Source organism: Trichechus manatus, unplaced genomic scaffold (genome assembly GCF_000243295.1).
Source record: "Trichechus manatus latirostris isolate Lorelei unplaced genomic scaffold, TriManLat1.0 scaffold00214, whole genome shotgun sequence".
Lineage (NCBI taxonomy): Eukaryota > Metazoa > Chordata > Mammalia > Sirenia > Trichechidae > Trichechus > Trichechus manatus.
In genome coordinates, this window is record NW_004444150.1 from 12,767 (window position 1) to 28,924 (window position 16,158).

The following is a 16,158-nucleotide window of genomic DNA, read 5'->3' on the forward strand; positions in this document are numbered from 1 at the left end:
GTCTCAGGGGCTGTCTTAGTTCTCCAGTGCTGCTATAACAAATACCACGAGTCGATGACTTTAACAAACAGAAATTCATTCTCTCACAGTTTATTGTTGTTGTTATTTGTTGTTAGATGCCACCTCGTCGGTTCCGACCCATAGCGACCCTGTACAACAGAGGGAAACACTGCTCGGTCCCGCACCATCCTCACAAGCCTTGCTGTGCTTGAGCCCATCGTTGCAGCCACTGTGTCAGTCCATCTCACTGAGGGTCTTCCTCTTTTTCACTGACCGTCTACTTTACCAAGCATGATGTCCTTCTGAAGGGACTTGTCCCTCCTGTTAACATGTCCGAAGTATGTGAGAGGAAGTCTCGCCATCCTTGCTTCTAAGGAGCATTCTGGCTGTACTTCTTCCAAGACAGATTCGTTTGTCTCACAGTTTAAGAGGCTAGAAGTTCTGATTCAGGGCACCAGCTATAGGGGAAGGCTTTCTGTCTCTGTCAGCTCTGGGGGAAGGCCGCTGTCTCTTCAGCTTCTGTTTCCTGGGACCTTGGAGATCTCTGCGTAACTTGCCATGTATCCTCCCGATCGCTGCTTGCTTCATCTGCGGTGAGCCGGCATGCGGCCCTACCGGGAGCCTCCGCTAGGGGGCACTGCGGCGACAGCGGCTGTGGGGCGGGGCGGGGCGGCACGGTTGGCCCTCGCGGGCCGCCGTACAACCTATAAAAGGCGCGGCGCCTCATCGCGCGTTCTCTCTGGACGATGCAGGGGGCCGGGAGCTTGGCGCTGCGCGGCGCTGGCCTCGCCGTCGGTGTGGCGGCTTCTACTGGCGCACCGGCAGCCGGCTCCCCGCCACGTCCCTGCGGCGCCCAGGCCCCTCACGAGCCTCCCGCCACCGAATGCGCTTCTGGTGGCCGTGTGGTCGAGGACCCCCCGCTCGACCCCGCATCCTCCCGTGGCTTCTCGGCGGCACGACCCCCGAGGGGGCCCCTGGCTGCGCTCCCCGGGTGGTGGGCCCCTGGCCGGTCGCATGCCCGAGCTCTGGAGACGCGGCTGCCGCCGAGTTTGAGCGCCCGAAGGTACCTCCTCCCTGCCTGCCTGCAATCAGAAAAGGGCCACGGGAAGGCGGGGCGACCCGCCGGAGACCCCGCAGCTTTATTCCGTGTGGGGCAAAGCTCGGGGGCGACGTGAGTGCCATTGTCGGCCGCTGACCCCGGGGGGCTCTCTAACCGAACGTGCCTTGGTCTCTCTGTCCGACCCGTTTGGTCCGCCTACCGACTGGGATCCCAAGTCCTGCTGGGCTGATAGGGAGGGGGCAGTCGGAGGAAGATGGCATCTTCGTGTTTCCGTTCCTCCCGGTTCGCAGTTACAGCCACGTTCGGTGTGAGTCGAACAACCGGGAGATGGAGGCCCTGCAGGAGCGGTAGCTTCCCACTGAGGAACTGGGAGTGTGAGGAGTCATGAAGGAACTACCCCATCAGCTTCCTTACCTCCTTACGCTCTTAGGTTTTTTCAGCCGGGAAGCTTCAGTATGGGGGAAATAGTAGTCTGAGGAATGAATCAGAAGTTACAGAACCTCCTCCCCCTTCCATCCACGTGGCTCCCTGCAGTGGGGGTCTTCACCAACTGTTGGGGACTCTGAGGAAGGCGCTGCGGATTGCTGGGTGTCGTGATTTCTAAAAAAACAAAAAGGCTTGACAGTCACACTGCCCAGAGGTTGGGAGATTTCCATGTCAAGGCAGGCGTCACTGATTCTGCTCAGTGAGATCCTCGCTTGGTGGGAAGCGATGGCCGCCTTCCCCTTTGCGCAGCTCTGAGGGGGATGGGCATTACACTCTTGTAGGCCTGGTTCTTGGTCACCTGAGACGTCTGCAGTGGCCTACAGCTGTCACTGTGTTACTGTAACCTGTCATTTCTACGCACAGACACCAAAGTGAGCAGAGAATGGGAAGGGCAGGACAGGAACTGGTTTGGGGTTTTCTGGAATGATCCTTGGGAGTGTGGCCATGACCCATATTTGGTCTGTTTTCCTAGAGAGCGAATGCAGCAAACGCTGTCCTGTGTCCGATGTCCCTCTGTGGATGCGCACGGAGGCGTGTATAAAACGTGGGTTTCCGTTTTTCTCGCGGGAGTTTGCCGGCTGGAAACGACGCAGCTGGACAGGGTGCTGGGGCCCTGGGTGAGTTGACACATTGGTGCTGGAACAGTTTCCTTCCTGGAGCCAAAAGTAACCCTTTGGGTGACATTCGCAGTGATTGCCAGCACGAGTTAACTTTGGCAGCATAGTCTTCGGGCCAGGGGAGGGGGGACTTAAAACCTTGAACTTGATTTTCCACGTGCGCTGCCCCTAGAGGCGTTGCAGGGCTGGCTGCTGTGCCACTCCTGTGTCATTAGGGGGCAGAGAGAAGAGAGGCTATGTCTACGCTCAGTGTTCCGGCCGTGAACAACCTGAATGATTAATAGTCTGACACTGACGCCAGCGCGTGTGCTGACCCTGCCCACTGGCACCCTGTGCAGCTCGTGGGAAACGTTCATGCTGTCCTAGTTCGCAGTCTGGGTGGACGAGGTGGAGGTGGGCCAGTGGTGCAGGGCGGAGTGGAAAAGGCGCAGCCCCCCGCTACATTGACTTGTAGAAAAGCGGGTCTAAACCAGCGTCTGTTGTGGTGACGCGCAGTGGGCAGTTAGCGCTTGCGCGATGATTGACAGTTGAGTGCCCAGTACTGCCGAGCATGCGCACAGGTCCTCTGCCCATGGATGGCGCGGCTGTGCCCTGTCCTATGGCCAGGACTGGCCACGGGGCGTGACTGCTGAGATGTCCGTGGGCTTCTTCGGGATGTGCCCCCAATTCTGACAACTGAAAGGTGTTGGGCAAACACTTGTTCAGCGAGGGCGGGGTTCCATTCAGACACGAGCAGCGTGGAGTTCCGTGGCGTGCGGCTGAGGTGTTTCTGGGGGGAGCACGTGGTTTCTCTTGTGGGTGCCATCACGTGCGCTCTGGTGTGTGCAAGAGCCCTGAGCCCAGACTCACCGGGGGTAGGTTTTCAGACTCATCTAGAAGCGTTTGCCGGGCTTGGCTCAGCTCCCAGCTGACAGTAACTGTTGTAGCCCCCGTTGGTCACTCTGTGGGCCAAGGACCGTTGTTGATATTTGACACAGGGAGGAAGGTGATGGCCGGTTCCTGAGAATCGACGTGGACACTGGCCGCAGTGACTGACTAGACCATCCAGCCACCGACCGCGGTAAGAGGGGAGACGGCCCCCTATGTCCCGGTGCGCCCCTCACGGAGGAGGGGGTGTAAGCGGCTGCCCTGGACCTGCCAGCACCACAGGTGTGGCGGCTCTGCTGTGCCTGTGACGGCGGGGGCAAAGAGGAAGTGGCTATTTCTACGCTCAGTGTTCGACCAGTGAGCACTAAGAATGGTTTCTAGCCTGACAGTCCCGGCAGGTGCCAGAGAACGTTCTTGGCTGGTCTGCTCCACTAGTGGCGGCCAGTGCAGTGGGGAAAGGTGCTGTGTTGGGGGGGGGTCAAACCTGGATTTGTCTCTGTAGCTGTGACCCCTGAGCAAGACTGTCTCTGAAGTGGGGGCATGACCACTGCGGGCAGGGTACCAGCCTCACGGACTTTAAATCAGAAAACAGGCATTTTGTGCCTTTTTCTTTCTCTGGATGATGTTGGAGAGTAACGAGCTGTGATCCGTGGCTCTCGGCCAGGATGGTGCATGTCCCTCCCCTCCTCCCAGGACCGGCCGCAACATCTGAGGCAGTTCATTTTGTTTTGTCACAGAAATGCCAGCGAGGTGCACCTTAGGGGCGCAGCGGCGGTGCCGGGCAGGGAGGGGGCACGTGCTGCATGTGGGTGTGGGGCTCCTGAAGCCGGGGGGCAGGGGGGCGGTTTGCTGCACCCCACTCCTGGGAGCGGGGCCGGCTCACACGCAGGAAAGGACCAGGGAGCGATAATTTTAAAGTAACAACAAAAATCTTCTTTTCTCCTCAACAGCCCTCTAAGATACGAGCTGCAGGAGTCTGTACCGCCAGCGGCGCACTGGAAGCACTCGGCGTCCCGGGCCCAAGGCCGCACGGAAACGGGCTGTGGGCTGCTTGGCCGTCCCCACCCCAGACACTGGGGACGGGTGGACCCTCCCTTCAGTCTGACGGCGTGGGGCGGTCCCTTTTCTGAGGGCCCGGAGGCCGGTGGGTCTTTGCGTTTTCATGAGGCTGACTGTCCCAGCAACGCCAGCTGGCGAGTGGCGCTCTCGAGGATAGCAAACCTGCATCGGGGCGGCTGAGGAACCCTCCTGAACCGGGTCTCTGAGCCCCAGAAACCCTCCTGCTCTGCCTTCCTCAGCCTCTAGCCCAAGTGAGGCTCGGCCTTGAGAGAGGCTTGTGATCTGCTTCCCTTCCCTCCTGTCTCAGCAGGAAGCACTGGGGGTCTTGGAAGTGACTTTTTTGGTCCACACGTGGGGACCCTGCCAGAGGGGTGAGTCCCACCCTGACACCAGCCACCATCTTCCGCTCTGAAGACTCATGGGCTCTGCGTCTGCCTTCGGGCCCTTTGAACGGGGCGCAGCTAGGCCGGGCGGAGCGCTGACAGCGTCCTGGGAGCCTGTGTGCTTGCCGCCTCTGTGGTGTGTCCGGAAGCCCAGGGGAAGGTGCACAGGAGTGCGAGGCTGAGGGAAGGCGGAGCTGCCCGCCTCGGGTGAGAACGGGAGGGCCTTGCTGTAGGCCGGTGACGTTGGCTCACATCTTGGGTAGCAGTCGCTCTGCTCTTGGCTGGGTGGTGGCAGCTGAACGTGCCCATGTGAGTACGGGTGCCATCTCAGCCCACTGCTCATTGCAAAGGCAGGTGACTGAGCCAGTGTGTTGAGGGGTCAGGTAGCAATACGAAGCTGTGTCCCCTCACTGCTGCACCGCTGGACCAGGGCACTGTCCCAGAAGAGCGTCTGCGGCAGGGAGAGGACCTGAGCAGGCTGAGCACCGCCTGACGCAATCACCTAACCTAGGGGATTCCTGAATTCTGTGACAACCTTGAGAGTCTGGAAGAAATGGTGGCCCCAGGTTTTCAGAACTGTCTCCTGGTGGAGCAGACCGTGTCGGTGCAGGCAACAGGCGTGCACGTGGAAGAGCACCCTCTGCCTCCCCGGAGCATCTGCACGAGGAAGGTGGGCAGTGGGTTGAGACCAGCGAGGCTGTGAGGTGGCAGACAGGACTGTTGATCCGAGAAGTCGAAGGCCCGGAAGATGACAGCCAGTACAGTGGGGAGGGTGGGGTAGCTGGGAGCCCCGCCTCAGCTTTCCGGATGACTGGAGTCTGCGGGAAGGCTCTGCCTCACAGCCTCACCCCAGAAAGTTGTGTGGGTGCAGCAGGGGGCAAGCAGGACATCAGGGCGTCCCCTGTGCTGCGTGTCCTCTGGCCTCGGGTGCTGGTGCGATGCGCCAGCAGTGGGCCCACACGGCAGACCCAGGGACGGTATGGCGTCTGGAGTGGGCCAGCTGTTCTGTGGAGCAGCTGTTGAGTGGGGACCTGAGCTGCCCACGCCTCCTGCCTGCCATTCTTGGTCTCCCGTGGCTCGGCCCCCGCAGGCTGTCAAGAAAAGCATTTATTTCTGTGTCGGCAAAACGAGAATAAATTGGTCTTGATCTGAATGGAATGGATTGCTGCTTGCATTGAGTTTTCCACAGTCTGATGTGCTGAGGCTGTTCTGGAGGGAAGCCACGGTGCCCCATCCTACCCACCCCTTTTCCCTGTAGGGAAAGGGGCTCCTCCTTCTGGTATGGGGGGACAGGATTAAAAAACAGAGCACTCCCCCGAAACTATGGCCCCCCGGACACTCTGTTAACCCAGAACTGAAGCCATTCCCGAAGCCCAGTCTTGAGACAAAGATTACACTGGACTATAAAACAGAAAATATCACACGTGAGGAGCGTGCTGGTTAGTTCAGTCAGATAAATGAGACCAAATGGGCAGCTCCTATCCAAAGGCAGGATGAGAAGGTAGGGACAGGAACGGGACAAATGGACACGGAACCCAGGGTGGAAAGGAGGAGCGTGCTGTCACATTGTAGGGATTGCAACCAACGTCACAAAACAGTGTAAGTTTTTGAATGAGAAATTAACTTGAGCTGTAAACTTTTCTCCTAAAGCACAGTTTTTTTAAAAAAAAATGCTCCATCACGGGACGGCTCACATCTGATAGCTTTTTTAAAGCAAATTCCTGTCCCTGAGCTGTGTTTCCTGCAGGAGCTTTACAGGAGAAAGTGTGTTGATGCGGAAGACAAGGTTTCTGCCAGGCTGTGGAAACTCGGGGTTCCTGCTCCTTTGTAAGGCAGTATCTGGTCCACCCACGGCCTCCGTTCATCCGCCATCCGTGTGTGAACCAGGTGTGGGCCTTCTGCATGTTGGTTCCTTTAGACTCTGCTTCCAGGATTTCCCGACCCCTGGGCTGCGCTTCCAGCTTACGGGCCTGGGTCCTTGAGGTCTCCCCGGTGGGCAGGACACATTCTGTGGCAGATTGTGACAAGCTGGCAAATAGTGTTTTGTCAAGGACAACTTGACCCTTGTCAGTCAAGCTGTGTTTCAGTCAGCTAGGCATTACCCAGGAAGGACTTAATACCCAGACTCAAGGGTGGGCTGCTGCAGCTTCAGCTTCAGGGGGTCATGGAAGTTACACTGATGTGGTAGAGTTGGGAGGGGGGGTCACTACTACCACAGGTGCTCCCCTGACCCCAGCTCAGCACAGGCATGGGGTGCCAGCTGCAAGGGGGACAGGCCAGTGGAGGGAGCCTGAGGTCCCTCCACCTGGACTTGGGAGGGTGCAGAGCCATGGGAAGCTGGGGGCTCCTAGAAAAGGAGGGGGAACAAGCCTGTGCCTCGGCTGCCGCCCACTGCCTGGCTGAGGTTGGCCGCAGCCTGCATGGAGGGCTCAGCTGTGTGGGAGGCTAACGCTGGGCCCCTCTGCTCCTTGTTATCTAGAGCAGGAGGTGCTCTAAGCCCAGAAGCCATGCCCACCCTAGACTTGGGCCAGAACGCCCGCTTTCAGGGTCCCCAACGGTTGGTGTGTAGGTCAGAAGCCTAAGACCAGGTCAGGCAGGGCCTGGCCAGACCACAGGGGATTGGGGGGTGCGCGTCTCCACACCAGCACAGTGGCCAGAGCCCCACGGGCCTGGGGGGACATTGCTCTCCTGTCCGTGCTAGGCAGAGAGCCAGCAGCAGAGGTGGGGGCCTGCAGGGGCCCAGAGAGGGGCGTGAAGGGAGCCCCATGCGCCATATCAAGAGGTGCCCCAAAAGACCCAGGCATCACATGAAAGCTATTTATTTACATCACATTCTTCACAATAACAGCCCATGCCACCTGAGGGTCCCCTCGGTCCCAATCCTTTCTCCTTCCTGCCCTTCCCCATTGGAGCTGGGACCCCCTCATAGCCCATGGGCTATTGCAGTCTGAGGGCCCTCAGCTGGGGGATGGCTGTGATGGGGTCACCCGCAGCATCTCCCGTGGAGAAAGAGGGCTGCCTGCAGAGGCTCCCGTGGAAACCGTCTCTGCACCACACTGCCCAGGGCCTTGGCTGGGCTGGAGCCACAGAGACCACTGCAGCCAGGGGGCCTGTCCCCCCACCCCTGGCTCCTGTGACTCCCCAAACTCCTGTGACCCCCCTCTGTAGCCCCCCTGGCTCCTGTGGCTCCCCTCACTCCTGTGACCCCCCAAACTCCTGTGATTCCCCCAAGCTCCTGCAGCCCCCTCCTGTGACCTCCTCTGACCCCCTCCCACTCCTATGACCCCTCTCCCGTAGCCCTGTCATTTGCTTGGTGGCAGGGGACCAGAAGGCTGTCATCTGACAGGCTAGGGTATGGAAGGGTGGGGGGTGCCAGGAGGGAGGCCCAGCGGCAGACGGCTGTGTGGGGTCCCGGCCCCCCACAGGCCCGGGCGCTAGGAGTACTTGGTGTGGGAGATCTCCTTCCACAGCAGCGTCTTCAGGTGGCTGAGCACCAGCGCGTGGTGCGCCTCCACCTGGCTGGCCAGCCCGCTCAGGGTGGTGCAGGTGCGCAGCTGCCGGCCCAGCTCCGGGCGGAGGGCGGCGGGCGCGCCGGGCAGCAGGTAGCCCCGCAACAGCTCGCACACCTTGGCCAGGTTGGGCTGGATGAGGTCACCCTTGCACTGCCGCATGAGGCGGTCGCAGGGCGCCCGGCAGTCGTGCCCGTAGGTGCAGTCCTGGCTGCGCTCACAGCGGCGGCCCTGCAGGAAGCGTCGCACGGCCGCCTCGGGCGCCACCTGCTGCAGGTCGGCCATCTTGAAGCTGTAGCTGGCCGTGTAGCCCACGTTGGCCAGCGTGGTCTCGCACATGTAGAAGGTCCCGTAGGCGCCGTGGAAGAGCTCCTCCACGAACTCCAGCAGGCCGACGGCGACCTTGGCCCGCCAGGGCCACGCGGGGCCCACCCACTGCTGCAGGGCGCGGAGCAGGGCGGCGGGCAGCAGGGGCCGCAGCGGGGCGGGCAGCGCGGTGCCGTGGGCGGAGCTGTGCGGGCGGCCTTCGGTGAGGTACAGGTCCCCGCAGTGGCCCAGCAGCCGCGCCGTGTGCTCCTTCCCCTGCAAGGCCAGCAGCAGCAGGAACTCGGTGCGCTGCAGCAGGGCCCACACCGACTTGGCCTCGGCCAGCGACACCCGGCTGTCCTTGTTGAAGTCGGCCATGGCGAGGACCTGCCCCACCAGCGCGGGCAGGGACGGCAGGTCTCCCAGGGTCGCCTGCACGGGGCCACAGAGAGGGAGACGCGTCGTGCGGAACCCACGGAGCCGGATCCACGGCACACCCGTGGTCCCACAGGCCCGACCGCCCGCCTCCGCCAGGGACCTTGAGTCCTAAGTCTCGGCCTCAGTCCTGCCCCTGGCGTGTGTCCTGGCCTGTCCGGCCGCGCCACCTCCTGGGGGCCTTATGGGGCCTGCCCCCTCCTCCCCACACTTCCATGAGGGGCTCCTCGGAGCTTGGTGTCTCTGTCCCCTGGGTGTGGGCGCTCCGCACAGAGCTGCCCTGTGCCCGGGAGGAGAGACTGGAATCGGCAGAGGGCGGTGGTGCTGCCCCTGGTGTGCCTGGGGGAAGGGGCATCTCTTCATCCCCCCAACTCTGCTCCCATCTCCTGCCCGTCCCCACTCTTGGGCCCAGGCCTGGGGAGCCTTGGTGGCAGGCTGGCCCCACAGTACACAAGTCCCCGTCAGGACAGCAGGCTGACCTTGAGGAAGCCAAGGGTCATCTCCCGGAACTCCTTCATCGAGGTGCCCCGGGGGGGCTTGTCAAACAGCACCAGCTCCCGCCGGGGGGCCACGTCCGGCCGGGCCTTGGCGCCCAGGGCCTCCTCAATGCCACATTTGATGATCACCTCCTTGTCCTGCCAGAGCCCGCTGTACACCTGGACAGAGCCAGACGGACGGCTCCGGGCAGACTGCGGAACTGCCCTCCCTCCCGCGGCTCCTCCGGGTCTAAGCAGAAGGGACCCGTGGGCTGGGCCAGTGCGAGCGCCTCTCAAAGGAAGCCCTGGGTCCCCAGATGCAGATGGGTGGCAGGGAGGGAGGGAGGAAATGTCTCCCGGCCCCTCTACCGCTGGGCTGGGGCCCCTGTGGAGGGCCTGAGGGCAGGGCACCCAGCCTGCACCCCCAGCCCACTCACCTGCTGCCCGGGGGCCACAGACAGGCAGGTCCTCCACTCCACTGTGTGCAGATCACACAGGTCCTGGCAGATGGAGCCCGAGATGATGCCCTTGTGGTACTGGTCGCACTGGGGAGACGCCAGGGGTGGCTGGGCTGGCAGGGGTGCAGGCGTCACACGCCCCACCCGCCCCCAACGAGCCCCTCCCCCATAGCCCTCCCCTGGCTGCCCGCAGGTGCAGTCCACTGGCACCCACTCCTCCAGGGAGCCCCGGGTGTCCTCCCACTCCTCCCAGGTGACCAGTCACTCCAGCGCACCTCCCCTGGTGAGCACAGCCAGCTGCACCCCAGGGGCTGCTGAGGTAGATGAGGCGGCTGCCAGAGAGCCTCGGCCCTGCCCCACCCAGCTCCTCCCACCCAGGTCTCCCTCCCTCCCCAGGTCTCCCTCCCACGCCAGGTCTCCAGGTCTCCCTCCCGCCCCAGGTCTCCGTCTTCACCACCGGCGCACTGCTGGGCGCTCACCGCACTGCTGGGCGCTCACCGTGTGCCTGACCTCGCCCAAGGTGGAGGCGGGTCCCTATCACCCCCTTTATGATGACGGAGGACTGTGCGGCTCCTCAGAACCACGCCGGTGGCAGAGGCTGCGCCTTCACCCTTGCTCATCCTGCAAGCATCCACCCAGCCTGTCATGCCCTCGCAGGGGGCCCGGCAGGCTGGGAGCAGTGGAGACGCTGAGGCTGCCGACACCAGGCGGTGTAGCGGGCTCAGCCACGGCTGAGTAGTTTCCAGGTTTGCAGACAGCTCGGAGTCACCCACTAGACACGCGAGAGCAGGAGGATGTGCCAGGCCTGGGCTGTGCTGGGGAGGCCTGTCCTCCGGGGGCCTTCAGTGGGAGATGCCTCGGGGAACTGCTGGGCCTCAGCCAAGAAGTAGTCGCCAAGCCCACACACGTCCTCACCACCTGGGAGGGCAGCTGTCCCATGCTTACCATCTGCCTGCCTTCCCACCTATGATCTGGGCCCAGGGGCAGGTCACCCCACTTTCTCAGCCTTCCCTCGTTGGCGGAGAAGAGGGACACCTGGATCACGGTGTGACCAGGTGAGGGTCAGGTGCAGCTGCACTTAGCATGGTGGCCGCCAGGAAGACAACACTTTCCCTGGTCGGGGCGGTTGGGGCAGCAGGGCCCTGCCTGGCCCCCTGGTTTGGGTCCCGTGTGGCCCTCCAAGCTGTGCCTGGAGACCCTGCCCATCCATCCTCCCAGGGGTGTGTCCCAGGGCAGCTGATGGGTGTGGCTGGTGGGGCACACAGGCCGAGCTCTCCCACCCGTCAGTCCCTGGGACCCCCCAGCACTGCCTGGTCAGCGGGGGTCTTCCGTACACAGTCTTGCAGGTGAGACCCCAGCCTCGGAGGCAGTGCCCCAGAGCGGACGGGCCCCAAGACCAAGCAGCCTCCCAAGCCCAGCCTTGGTCAGCTGAGGAGACTGAGCCCCAGCTGATTTCTGAGCACATCTCTGTGCACCCCCAGACTCAGTCCCTCGTCGGTAGATGGGAGCTTCTCTACCCACAGTGAAGCCCAGCCCAGCCTCCCTGCCATCAGCCAGATGCCCGGAGAGCCACTGTCTCCTCGCCTCGGCCCCTCCCCAGCTCTGTACAGGGCCCTGCAGCTCCTGGAATCCCAGGGGTCCACTGCGTCCCCGCCTCGGCCCCTCCCCAGCTCTGTACAGGGCCCTGCAGCTCCTGGAATCCCAGGGGTCCACTGCGTCCCCGCCTCGGCCCCTCCCCAGCTCTGTACAGGGCCCTGCAGCTCCCAGAATCCCAGAAGTCTGGCAGGAGAACCTCGACCTGAGCAGGAAGGCAGAGCTGGAGGTGACGGAGCAAGTGGGGGTGAATTCCTGGCCCCATGGAGGAAGGAGTGGGGAGGGAGGGCCCAGAACATGGCGCCCTCTGAGGTGGGGCAGGGGACGGGGAGAGGCAGGGACAGCGGTGAGGGACAAGAACACAAGGGCCTCACCTTGCACTGTGCACTGAAGGAGCCATATGTCCTGTGGCAGCGTGACACGCCCCCCCCAGCACCAAGACAAGAGAAAAACAACGACGTAGTTGCTCCCCCGTGGGGTCTGCCCTGACACCCCCCAAACCTGCACTGCAACCACAAGACTGCTGCCTCCATGACCCAAAGCCCACAGGCCAGCGAGGGGCGCGGTGCCCAGAGGTCAGCTCCCGGTGCGGGTCCTCACATACTGCTTCCAGGGCTCCGGGGCCCTCAGGCCAAGCACCACCACCTGCGTTTGGGACTGCGATTTGCGGGAGGGGGCGTCCCGACTGCCCCTCGGGCACCTCCGCTGCACATCTGGGACTGGGAAGAGGGCAGGTCACTTCACCTCTTCTCCCAGCCTCAGTATCCCCATCTGCAGCATGGGCTACTGTGGGAATTCGACATACAGCCCCCGGCTGAGCAACGACCTTCTAGAACCTTCCCCCTCACTGTGGCCTCAGACAGGCCACTGGCCTCTGAGCCACAGTCGGTGCCTCAGAAGACCGGGCTGTGCCCGCAGACAGAGCGGGTGGGGGCTCGCCCGGAGGGGATTTTCCCAGGGTCCCCCAGACACCACGTTGGGAGAGCCAAGCTTAGGGCCCCAGGAAGGCCCTGAGGCAGCACTGGAACCAGGGTGGGGAGCAGGACAAGACTCCCTGAGAAACGGAAGTCACAAGTTCCTTTGTTTGGCAGTGGGGGGAAGGGGGTGTCACTGGCATACAGTAGGCGCTCAGAAAACACTTGCCTACGTTCTGGTTACCTGCTCACTCCCACCCCTCTGCCCAGACACCCACCCCTCACCTGGACCAGGGCAACAGCCTCCTCCGGGCCTTGCTGCCCACCCATCGCCATCCTTCCAACGGTGCATCTGCCCAAGGCCTTGCCTGCCCTCTACAACCCTCACCCGCTCCCCGCGGCCCTCAGATCTGCCACGTAGCCACACCTGGCCCCTCCACCCACCATGAACCACTCCAGCCCTGCCCTCCCCCTCCTTTGCCTGAAGCACCCCCGCCACCCCCTGACAGTCCCCCTTCCGGGCAAACAGCTCCCACTGGCGCCCCTTGAGTGTCACCAGTGGCCCTGGGTGTGAGAGCAGAGGCACATCCCTGGCACCCAGCCCAGTCCCAGCCCCTGGAGGCCACCAGTAGACACTTCTAGAACTTCAAGAACGAATGAGCTCCTGAGCATGGCTGGGCCTTCTGCCCGAGCTGGCCTGGCCCCAGTCAGAGCGTCGCCAACACCGGACAACCTGCCTGTGTCCACCCTCCCTCCCCCTGACCCCATGTCCCATGCAGAGAGGCCTCTTGAGGTCAAGCCAGCACCCCGCAAGTCCCATCACAGTGGCTTGCCACTAGCAGTGTCCCCACTCCGAACCCGCCCACTCCCCACTGCTGCCTCTGGACTTCTCCAAAGATGGCCCTCAGACACAACTCCCCAAGGCTGGCAAGCCCCAGGCTGGCTGAGAGGCGGGTACCCACGCCCAAGCCGTCCAGTCCCAAGGCTGCAGGTGCACATCCACCCCTGGGGAGGGGCCGTGCGAGGCCATCAGCTAGCATGTGGCGGCGCGGACACAGGCCTCTGTGGCCCCAGGGCCCAAGTTCTCCCACATTGAGACCTCACTGCTGCGTGAGGCTGCTGTGTCAGAGAACCTCCCTGCTCACTTGCCTCCTAGGCCTCCAAGGTCTCTGTTCCTGGGGCGGGGGGGGCATCACAGCCCTGGTCACTGGCCTCCGAGGGCACCTATCCGCCCAGGCCTCCCTTCTGCCAACGGCCCAAAGGGTGGGGGACAGAGAGACTGGGCAGGACAGAGGGTCGTTATGGCCCGCACCCCCAAGATCACACCTGCAATCGCCCGTCTGTCCACCCACAGCCACCAGCCGGCCCGAGCCCACCCATTGTCTCCTGGGCACCTGCAGCAGCCCCCAACGGTCCCCCCACCTCCTGCCATAATTTCCCAATCCTCCACACTTTGTGCAAACCGGATTCCATTCTAAAACTCACCCATGCCATGCTCCTGCCTCTTAGGGCCAAGACCCAAATCTTCAAGTGGCCCACAGCCCGCGTGCCCAGCACCCCCAAGCCTGTCCCCAGTCACAGCCAGCCACATTCTCAGTGTTAGGGACTGGACTACGTCTCCCAAACGGCTAAGTCCCTACACCCTCTCCGGTGAAAGTGACCTGATTTGGGGAAACGAGGTTTTTCTTCGCAGATGGTTAAATTGTCAAATGAGGCCCTACGGGGTAGGGTGGGTCCTAAGTTAATCCTTTCTGGGTGGCATCACACGAGAGGGGAAGCCGGCACGCAAGGATCCCGCTAAGAGCCCAGAAACGCCCAGGGCTACAGAAGCTGGAGGAGCGGAGGAAGGATCCTCCCCCAGGGCCCACAGAGAGAATCAGTCTCCAGACCTGTGAGAAGATAAATGTCTGCTCTTCAGAGCCACCCGCTGTGTGGTATCTTGTTACGTCAGCCCCAGGACACTATGACACTCAGCAGCCCACCTCCTGGTGAGGAGGAGGCGTGGGGCGACTGGGAAGGAGGCTCCAGGGTCTGGTGAACAGGGGGCCCCCCGCCCGCACTGGCCACGCAGCCCCGCCCCGTGGGGAGCCCGGGAGGCGGCAGTCCCAACGACACACTTACAATGACCAAGCGGCAGATGTGGCCGCGGCAGAGCTCCGAGTAGGATGAGTAGTGCAGGTACATCATCCAGCTGCCTCCCAGGATGCCCAGCCAGACCAAGAGGACATACCTGACCCTGAGGCCCGGGAGCCGGCCCTGCGGGGAAGAGGGTGGCACTGGAGCGGCACCACCGCGACAGGGAGGCGCCCACCCAGAGCCCCACTGAGGACAAGGCCCCACCCACGCCCCGCCCAGAGCCCCACTGAGGACGAGGCCCCACCCACGCCCCACCCAGAGCCCCACTGAGGCCAAGGCCCCACCCACGCCCCGCCCAGAGCCCCACTGAGGACGAGGCCCCACCCACGCCCCGCCCCCTAGCCCTACAGACTATCCCACGCAGAGCCCTCCCCTCCCACCGCTGACGCCAGCGGCTCCCAGACCTGTGCATCTCACCGACCCGTAAGAGTAAATTTACAAACGCAGGGGACATACGATGACCGCGCCTTTATTTCGATGAGTCAAGTTATTTTTTAAACTCCCGTCTCATCTCGCCCTCATGTCTAGCGACGTTTCAACCTCGGCGCAAGGCCAGGCGGCCCGCACACCCGTCCTCACACCCACACTGTCCTTCTGTCACCGGCTATACCGTGGGCTGGTGGGAAGTTCCGACTGGACCAGGGCCAACCAGGGAGGGGCCAGCCTGGGCCTTGAGCGAATCAGCCTCTGGCCCCACCAGCAGAGACCGCCCCCCCACACCTAGATGCCTGGTGGGCCTGGAACTTTAATCGAGGGCTTCAGGTCCCTGTCGTCTTCAACCTCTCTGCCCAGCTGTCAAGTGATGATTCCAGCGTCTTTGGTGGCATGGCGTGAGCTGGGGACACTTTCTCCATCCCAGCTCCCAATGCTGGGAATCCCACGGGTGCTAGCGGAGGACCAGCTGGGCGCTCCCTCCCTCCCCACCCCCTGCCCTGGCAAACTCCAGCCTCCATGAGCAGCCAGCAGAGGGCGCTGAGCTGCCGTGGGGGGCACCTGGACCCACGCAAAGGCTCAGGAACCTTGACCTTGACAGCTGAGCCCCTGGGGCGCACTGCTGAGCCGGGGCAGGACGGCCGGGGGGCCAGGGCTTCTTGGTCTACTGCCCCTAGAGGAGGACCCATTGCCGGCGGCTGGACACCCCTGTGGCCTTCCATCGACAGGCCGCCAGGGAGGGCTGACAGCTGGGGTCCAGCCACTCCCCCCCAGGACCCCAGCCTCCCAACCACCTGCCGCTGCCCACACATGGGGCTAAGCAGCAGTGTGGGCTCAGAGCCCAGGGTCCAGTCCTGCTCGGTCCCTATTAGCTGTGGGGCTGGGCTGGAGCCTCCAATTCCTCTGAGCAACAGGTCCAGCAGCTCCCACCGAGGACAATGGTGCCGGGCACCTCTTGGCCCAGCCCCAGGCAGCTGTGGGCATTTTTATGGCATCCCAGCTCCTGCTTTCTGGGCACCAACACACACACTGCTGGCCACCCTGGGGGAGGATGCATCGGGAGGAGCGGGGCCCAAGTGACCACCACCGGGGTGAAAGACAGCCACAACAGCCACTGGAGAGCAGCTGGGCCTGGGGCCAGCGTGACAGGGACAGGTCTGTGGAGACTCCAAGAGTCCAGGTTGAGCCTTGCCGCCCCCCCGACCCCCCACTTCCCTCTGGTACTGAATCTGCTTCCTCAGATTTGTTCAGAAGGAAAAACAGGAAAGCTGAGAAACTGTCCTGTAGGCCTTCCTCCAGGCAGCGAACAACGCAGGTGTGAGGCCTTCCTCCAGGCAGCGAACAATGAACAATGCTGGTGTGAGGCCTTCCTCCAGGCAGCGAACAACCAGGTGTGAGGCCTTCCTCCAGGCAGCGAACAACGCGGC

The 16,158-nt window shown here is 62.8% G+C and overlaps 1 protein-coding gene, 1 long non-coding RNA gene and 2 other non-coding genes across 5 annotated transcripts; 3 read left to right on the forward strand and 1 right to left on the reverse strand.

Annotated features, from left to right (window-relative positions):
- Positions 1–991: 991 nt before the first annotated feature.
- On the forward strand, positions 992–5,959 carry LOC111822805 (uncharacterized). Of its 2 annotated transcripts, XR_002825914.1 has the most exons (4): positions 992–1,063; positions 2,019–2,163; positions 3,141–3,223; positions 3,981–5,959. It is a non-coding gene; the product is annotated as an uncharacterized LOC111822805 (long non-coding RNA). The 2 variants fall into 2 exon arrangements; XR_002825913.1 differs by lacking the exon at positions 992–1,063 and having other exon boundaries at positions 1,155–2,163.
- LOC111822814 (small nucleolar RNA SNORA17) lies at positions 2,325–2,456 on the forward strand. Its single transcript, XR_002825926.1, has one exon. It is a non-coding gene; the product is annotated as a small nucleolar RNA SNORA17 (small nucleolar RNA).
- On the forward strand, positions 3,286–3,421 carry LOC111822813 (small nucleolar RNA SNORA43). Its single transcript, XR_002825925.1, has one exon. It is a non-coding gene; the product is annotated as a small nucleolar RNA SNORA43 (small nucleolar RNA).
- Positions 5,960–7,857: 1,898 nt separating the features above from the next.
- Positions 7,858–14,420, reverse strand: DIPK1B (divergent protein kinase domain 1B). The gene is made up of 4 exons (XM_004388642.3): positions 14,285–14,420; positions 9,636–9,743; positions 9,202–9,378; positions 7,858–8,719 (listed from the first exon to the last, which is right to left on the reverse strand). Exons 1-4 carry the CDS (start codon positions 14,348–14,350, stop codon positions 7,907–7,909), a joined length of 1,164 nt encoding a protein of 387 aa, XP_004388699.1. The 5' UTR covers positions 14,351–14,420; the 3' UTR covers positions 7,858–7,906.
- Between the last annotated feature and the right edge of the window lie 1,738 nt (positions 14,421–16,158).

Bases quoted from the DNA above. Each gene is read 5' to 3' on its own strand.
- DIPK1B (XM_004388642.3), bottom strand. From the start codon at position 14,350: ATGATGTACCTGCACTACTCATCCTACTCGGAGCTCTGCCGCGGCCAC. The intron at 9,379-9,635 runs GTGAGTGGGCTG...GGCTCTGTCCAG, and splicing joins CTGTGGCCCCCGGGCAGCAG to GTGTACAGCGGGCTCTGGCA. The intron at 8,720-9,201 runs GTCAGCCTGCTG...GGCCCCGTGCAG, and splicing joins TGACCCTTGGCTTCCTCAAG to GCGACCCTGGGAGACCTGCC.